This window comes from Nomia melanderi, chromosome 9 (genome assembly GCF_051020985.1).
Source record: "Nomia melanderi isolate GNS246 chromosome 9, iyNomMela1, whole genome shotgun sequence".
Lineage (NCBI taxonomy): Eukaryota > Metazoa > Arthropoda > Insecta > Hymenoptera > Halictidae > Nomia > Nomia melanderi.
This window is the reverse complement of record NC_135007.1, coordinates 3,066,799-3,074,910: the sequence shown is the minus strand read 5'-3', so window position 1 is coordinate 3,074,910 and position 8,112 is coordinate 3,066,799. Positions and strand designations below refer to the sequence as shown.

The 8,112-nt window shown below is 44.9% G+C and overlaps 1 protein-coding gene across 6 annotated transcripts in view; it reads left to right on the top strand.

Moving 5' to 3' along the window:
- The first annotated feature begins 222 nt into the window (after positions 1-222).
- The window catches only part of Neto (Neuropilin and tolloid-like), a 209,142-nt gene continuing 201,252 nt past the window's right edge, over positions 223-8,112 (top strand). Inside the window, exons 1-2 of one of the 6 annotated variants that reach the window (XM_031986513.2) lie at positions 223-243; positions 2,834-3,052. In XM_031986513.2, coding sequence (XP_031842373.1) covers positions 2,908-3,052 — 145 coding nt within the window. In that variant the 5' untranslated portion in view covers positions 223-243; positions 2,834-2,907. The other 5 variants (XM_031986512.2, XM_031986511.2, XM_031986510.2 and 2 more) reach the window with 5 other exon arrangements.

The following is an 8,112-nucleotide window of genomic DNA, read 5'->3' as shown; positions in this document are numbered from 1 at the left end:
CACGGCGTCAGCCGGAAAATGAAGAACCAGATCAAACAGACAGGCGTAACTTAACACTTCCCTTTGTAAAGCACTAAATCCCGTGAGCATAAACTATCTTATTAAACTTCCAAGGCTGGAGACCTATAGAGCCGCGTGGCGAAACCGGGCGGGCGCGTCTGCTTCTCGTGGCCGCGGCGAGAAGCGGTCTGGCGTCGGGCAGGAGGGGTGAGAGCGAAGAAGAGTCGCGCTAGTCAGTCGGCGGTGAGACTCCGCGTGCGACGCGTCGGTTGTTGTGGCTCTTTTCCTGTACCGAAAGGCGATCACGGGATGCGCTGATTTTTCGATCGTCGCCACGTGTCGGAAAATCGTCAGCCGATAACCGATCCCCGGGGAACGAAACGCAGTGCGCGGCCGTACGACACAGTGGAGGAGTTCTATTGTTCGAGAACGCGATATACACCCGTCCTCCGCTGCCCCGGCTGGATCAAGTGATACACGAGGTGTCCGAACGCTCCGCACCCCCATTCAAACGGTAGATTTATTGCCGCCTCCGCCGGGGAGGATGTTAGGCCTCCGCGTTACATTTTAGTCGATCGCCGCGCGGACGGAGGCAGGGGCCGATGCACGGCCGCGACAAAAATATCCACGAAAAATCTCGGCAGCGGGCCAAGCGGCCTCGGGAGATCGCCATAATTCGAGGGACGAGTTTGATAAGATAATTCGCGCGGGCTGTGGCCCCGTCTGGTAAAATACGTGATCGGATTATCGGGCAATTTCGTGTCTTCCTTTTTCCACAACCCTTTCTTTTTTAATCGCGCTCGCTTTACGACTTCATTTTTGGAAATTCGCGTGTGCCGTGCGCTTTTAGCGGCGAAGTATGTTCGCATTTTACGCGAAGTGCCTTTTTTCCACGTCACGGTGAATGTCGAGCCGATTTATGCGGCGAGAAGACGCGTCGCGGCGGAGGATAATCGTTTGGGACAGGGGTACGGAAACTAGCAAACTGTTTACGGCACGAGAAAGAAGGGAAAGAACTTAATCCCGCGTAACGTGGTCCCGCGGGAAAGAGTTTAATTCTCGAATTACAGTTGAACAACACTTTCTTTCTAGCTGAGTCGCGTAAAAATCCGCTTGTATTATTGATGTCGTGGACAATTATGCACGTGACGCAGGTTTCCCATGTCCCGATGTTACGGTGATATTCGTGGCGCATATTTAAAGTTGGCCGTGGTCGAGGTGGACTTTCGAAATTGGTGAAATGAGAGAAAAGGAAAATATCGCAGAAAGCGGACGATTTTTGCAAAACGGCCGTGGTCATGCATATTCAGTCTGTCAAAGAAAAAACAGGCGAATGAAAAGTTCACGCGCGAGCTTCCACGATGACCAATGATTCTTCTTTTCCCACGTGCACGCCGCCGGTTAGAGGGCCATTTTTATTTCGCTCCCAGCCAGCGGAAGATTAACAGTTAGGGTAAACAATTCGTGCGGAATGAAATAAAAGAGCCGTGCCGGCTTGCTAATTAGCGTGAAAAACGCGGCCTGTCCGCGCGACGTGAGATAAAGGTGCACCTTAAAGCGGAGCGTGCTGAATATTCCGCGAGATCATCGCTCGGCATCGCTCGGCATCGCTGGCAGTAATTGCGAATCGTGGAGAGTAGTCGCGAGAAGCGCGGAGGAGTGCCCACTCGATAAAATATCGAGTGTTTAGTCTCTGCTCGACGGCAGCCGGTAGTTCGACAAAATTGTAATTACAAAAGCCCTCAAGATTTACGTGCCCCGAGAAAAATACGGACACCTAAACCTGTCGAATCGATTAACGAGGCTAATCGCGTTGAAGGAACTTTTCGGCTACCTGAAAGTCACGGCGAAGTAACTCCTCCGAAGAAAATGTCTGTTGGTTTTCGAATTCGGCAATGCTTCCATACGTTCCCTTAGAATATTTACTACAATTTTAATTATCCTTCATTGGTCGTGTTTAGCTTTCACTTTCGCTTTCAGTACTGCATATTTCTTAGCATTTAACGCCTTGCCTTACAATAACGTGTCAAACACGAGGTGCAGATCTGAAACACAATCGAACAAACATGAATATTACTCAATTCTTTTGAATTCGAATTAAATATTATTCTTCTGTTACCAATTATTGTACGTTGGAGCAAAGATTGATGTGGAACATGTTTATAATTCTGTTCTTTTTTTTAATAAATTCTTAATAACAATATCACCAAACTCAGAAAAATATTTAATAATCGAACAAATACAGCTTCAACTCTTCGAACAATTCTACGAAACCTCCAGTACCAACCGGCACGGATTTCCACTGAGTTCCCGTTCCGCCTACCATCTCCATCAAATTATCCTTCCCATTGTTACTCTTTCTCTTCCCTGTGGAAGCGAGACCAAAAAATATTTACCGCGGAAAACGGGGGCACCGAGTTTCGAGTTCGAAAATCGACGCCACCCGACAATACCGTCCGCCAAATCAAATTGGTGTCGAGGGGTCCACGGAGGTGTAACATCCCCGGCGGGCAAATCCTCGCGATCAGGCGTGCGGGCGCTTGTCGCCGGCAATTTGCACGTCGAGCCCGCCAATGATATTTCAGTTGACCGCGTCGGATCATGCGTCGGACGGGATACCGGCGCGAGTAGAGCGGCGGCCGGGCGGCGCTCGCTCGCGCGCGCGTGTGCCGGAAGCGTTGTGTGTTTTTGCATCGGCGAGTGCGGGCTGAGAGATCGTCGCGGACCACGGCGCCACGCCGGCCCGATTCGTGTCCACGCGCGACGAATAGGTGCGTGACCAGTGTGGGATCGATTCTCATTTGTGGTTGTGTGTGCGGTGGCGGTGTGACAGGAGCTAGAGGGCGAGAACGGGCCGGGAGCTGAGGGGCAACGCGACCCGAGGAAGCTTCGAGGAACGTTAAATGAATGTTGTTGCAAGGGGCAGCTGTGATCGTAAGGGTAGAATCGGTGCGCGGCGTGATCGGCCGATTTCAATTCATAAATGTGCGAGTGGTGGAGCCCACAATGCTGGCTCGGCTCCCGCAACAAGTTCTGCTGCTGCTGGTACTCGGTGAGTGCAATACACACACATACACACACACACGCATACGCGCGTGTACACACATATGTACATATACATGTTCACAGTGTCTATATTCTATATTTAAGCGACGACCGAGAGTCGTGCACGGTTTCCGACACATATTTGCGGAAAATATGGTCCCAACCAGCCCCGACTGTTATGTCCGATCGTACTTTCGTTCAATTCTTTCCACTCTCGATCGGGTTCGCGAGGATCGAGATGCTACCTGTTACGCATTGGAGATAACGGAAACGAAAAAGGTTAAGGCTGTTACTTCTCGCGAAGGAGGATCTATGGTGCTGTTAGATAAATATCTGGTAGATTTTTCGGTTCGACTGGGATTTTGTGAGGATTCGTTTTGTTCGACCGTTTTCCGAGTATTTGGGTGTTATTGTTTTTGGCAGGAAGTATCGGGCTGAGTAGACAATTGGTATTATGTTTACTTTTACGGACCACAATGATGGCCGTCTGTTTATAAATATGATGTCGATTTAATACCTCATCGGTTATGCAAATTGTAGCTGTACACTTTGAGAATATTCTTCGGTGATTACCATAGTTTTCTTCTTTGTTAACAATATTAACATTGGGAAATCTACCAACACTTTATCACGTAATTTTATCGTGTTTTTCATTTACAAATGAACATTACATTGTTTTATATTCTGTAAAGGACTGCCCTCTATATTTCTGTACATTTTAAATTTTGTTTAAAGTACATAGTGCATGTAATTCATAGAAACAAAATGTTTCAGATAAATTGGATTACAGGAATACGATTCTCAAATTCCAATAAACAATACATTCTCTTCCCTTTTTCCGATCATGAAAACGTAACTCCGAAACGGAAAACTTTGCGCACAAATCAATACCTATATCTTCCCGTACGGCCTACGAATTTCATGCAGAAAAAATATTTTAAATCTGTCGAATCCCACCAAGGAGAATGGATAAACACCGTGTTCGATATAATCTGGAGTGGATGGCTCGTCCGCGGCAGGGACAGAGGGATTTTCGAGATTCTAATTGACCATACAGATCGACAATGCAGAGTAATCGAAGTTTCTATCAGGAAGTTTGTCAAATCGAGTTAATTGTCAGACCTGTCGACGGAACTTCCGTCGATCGGGGTCTCTGTCATTGCACCCCTGATTTCTGTCAATTCGGCTGCCGCGATCGATTTCGCCTGCCCCGGGCCAGTTAACAAAAATCATGCTGCCAATCAATTCATTCGCGAATCGGGTCGCGTGTCAATCTGGGCAAGCATAATCGAGGCGTTTCACGCGATCAATTACATTGTTCCTTGTCAGGGAGGCTCGATTGCGCACTTTATAGCGGGGAAGGGGATAGAAGAAGGGTTTGGGCGGCTGGGACTGGGACAATTTGCATTGTTCTCGGCGAGGTAAAGTGTAAACTAGCGGGAGCTTTTAATGACGTGGATTCCCGTGCCCGCGGGACAATGGGGAATCCGTCTTGCTTTTAAAGCAAACGATGGAGAATCGCTCAAGTTCCACGGTTTAACTTTGACAAACGGTTGAGAGTGTCTTTAATGCCCCCGCCGTGATTCGGAGACTCGGCTTGCGACGGAATTACCCTGCCGCACCGAGGATGCGGCTTTATCTTCTGTAGGCTAGGAAAAATTTTCCCCGCGAATCGACTGCGGGGCAACATCAACGGTTAATGTGAGATAATCCGCCTCCTAAGGTCGGGCATTAGGCCGAGGAGTGGAGTTTAATTAAGCAGGATTATTCAAATAGGACCGAGTAAGGTTTCATTAAAGGAGATCGCGAGAGGGTACGAACGGCGGCTACCAACGCGAGGTCAAGAGCACGCATCGAGAGGGAGCGATATGGTTATGGGTCGATGAATATTTTTTTAATATTGTCACCGGTTTCGGAGGATGGTAGAAAAATGATAGAATGGGGTTCTTCAAAAAGTAATTCAGTTTCGACGAAACTGTAGGTATTAATTGAATGACAAATGGAACGGGGAACGTAAACTTTATAATTACATCATAAATTTTGCTCTCTTAAGGGGTTGAGGTATTTAGATAGTTGAGGTAGTTAGATTGTTGAAGAATGAAGGTTTCTTCTGAAATTGTTTCTGAGAAAATTAAATAAAGTGTTTGTTCCTTACGTTAGTACGTATTGTTAAGAAGAGTTTCTTTCCCATTCCCGAAAAATAGAAAAAAGAGGAAATGGAAGATATAAGTCTTAAGTTTGATATTGAACTTAAAGAAAGAAGATTGGAAGAATATCACGAAAGTGGAAAGAAGAAGTAGAAGCGATTTCGTAAACGAAACTTTTCGTCGAAGGAGCAGATTATAGAAAAAGGAACTATTACATTATGTTCCGCAATTACATAGACTTTCACGAACATCAATTTAAAGTACACTTACAAAAAAGTGTCCAAGATTGAATTCCTTATTTTTCTCTATATTTATAAAGCCAGTAATATATAAATTCTTATAAACGAGAAACCGTATTACAGGCATATTTCGTATTTTCATAATTCACCGCATAAAAATCTCAATTTGAATCCAAACATCCGCCAACGCAGTATTCAGTAATACCGCTTCAATTTCCAAAAGAATCGAAACCAATAGAAGCCAGCGGCTGCGTATTAGAGGGCAGATGACTCGAGCCAAAAAATGCGATATCGTTCAGCGGCGGCTTCCAAGGAATCTTCATTTCCGTTTAGATGAACTCTATCTTTCTAAGCTGCATCAAAGCGTCAAGAAGTCGATTCGGTGGAGGCGAATCTCTTTCCGCCCTTCGCAGAATATTCAAAGATCGTCGCGACCTCTTTCGTCGTCGTTTCGATCGGCTTTTTATCACAGAAACGATGCGCCGCTGTGTCGTCGATGGCTGCAATTCATCTTCGCGCAAACCCGCGGCCTAGGCGCAATTCGCGGAATAATCCGCGAGTCATGGCGCTAAAGTCGTCTAGCCTCTTGGTTATCGTCTATTTTCGATCATTTGCTATGCACATGCGGACTTAGATGGTAAATTACGTAAGTGCTACGTGTTTCGTAAAATTTGATGGTTTCGACCAGCAGCGTTTCGTCCTATACAGGTAATGTATTTAATCCTTTCGTCGCGAATGGTACTGTAGGTACCACGAACATTTTAAATTACCGGAAAGCTAGGAAACGCATTCACATGTTAAGTGTCATGTCAGTCACTGATGATCGACGCTTCTAAATTACTTGAAAACATTTGTAATACGCAAAATAACCGATGTCGAATGAGAAGATGTTTAATAACGTAACTAAGTTAATAATACTGTAATGCAAGGATTGTAACACCAAACAATTAATAATTCTTCTTGTTTTTCTTTGCTATAAAAGACGTTCAAGATTTTCGTGGCACTTACCGCGTTAAAGATAAGGGAAAATTATACCACATGGGAATCTTTGTTTATGACTGACAGTTTAAATGCTAATAATAAGTATTGTTAGTGCTTATCTTATTTCTTTCACTGAGAAGTTTCAATTTCACTTGAAAGCAGCTGTTCTTTGCCCTCTTTTGAGTTAGGAGAAAAATATATATTGAGAGACGAAAGGATTAATAAAGCTGCTAGTAGGGCTGCCGACATATTTTCTAAAACCACCTGCGATAACAGTTTTTGACGTGTTAACGACTGGAGTATTTTGATTACCTGATCATTTGGCGACCACTTGACCTGAGGTATCGAGAGTTGCCTGCAATAAAACGACTAAAGAATGTCCCGTTCAGGAGTTCTTACGTCTTAATAGCATTCTTTGTGGAGTTGGTAAGTATCATCGCAGCTGCAATGGTTTTCGCCTAGTCTGGTGGGAACAATGGCAAATGCGCGAGCAAAGGGACCGCGGAAAACGGCTTTCCAGACAGCAGTGAACTTGTCCACCATCGCCATAGAGCGAGCCCACTTATTTGCATACCACCTAATTTGCCTGCGACCGTTCCTGTTCCGCGAAAACTCCACTTCACCGCAGCGGCGCGGGCGGTCCCGCAAACTGGAAACGGGATTCCGGCCGGCTTTGCGAGAGCGAAACTACTTCGGTCCGAATCTCGGTTACCACCGAGCGTATTGTCGATTCCGCCGCTGATTGATAAAGGCCCCGCGCAACTGTGCCAATCGGACTTGATTCATTAACGAGTCACGGATTCCTGGCGTCTCCATCGTGCGACGCTGCGCTACAATTTTTCGCAACGACGCTATCACGTTTGATTGATTATCGCGCTCGTGGATACCGCAGCGCGGACGGCGGAACCGTAAATTTCCCTGGGAATTGGCAATCGCGAGAAGCTACCATTTCCATATTGAGATTCTTCGAGCGGGGCCTATACGGTAAATGGGATGCACCGTTTGAGTTTGGTTTGATAAACGGAATAGAACAGAAACTATTACCCGTAAGAATGCGTGGGGGAAATTTGAATTAACTTACGTCGTAATTCTTTTAAATCCTAAGTTTGTGTTTAGGAAGAAATTAATTTAAACTTTGAAAAATACGAAGATAATTGATAAGTTGTTCTCAGTTACTTTCTAGCATAAATAAAATGTTAATTGTCTTTATTGCAACGTTCATATTTTATGGTTTCGTCGTTTGCTTTGAAGAATTGCTGCAGAATTTTTACATTCTTTCGAAACAATTACTAGATGTTTAAATAGTTGTTAACTACTAACAGACGGTTGCTATGGGTTCCAACAATTTAAAAAATGCCACAATACTTTATTATCTCCTTATGTAAATACTGTGGCATCTTGTATTAGCTACTATTTAATTCAATGAATCGCAAAGATCGAGATAAATGTTCACGAATAAAAACGGGAATAGATACAATTTTCCACGCAATATAAACTCGCGGGTAGTGATCGAGAAAGAATTATTGTTTCTTGTACTTCGTTCCATTTAGTACCATAACAAGATTACCGCTTCCACTCGTCGCAGTGGAAAATCGATCGGCCATTATGGATTCAGTAATCATTCGATGCGGACGGAATATTCGCTTCGATCTTTGCCCGCGTAAAAATGAACTTTGACCGTTGCGATTTTCTTGTCGGAT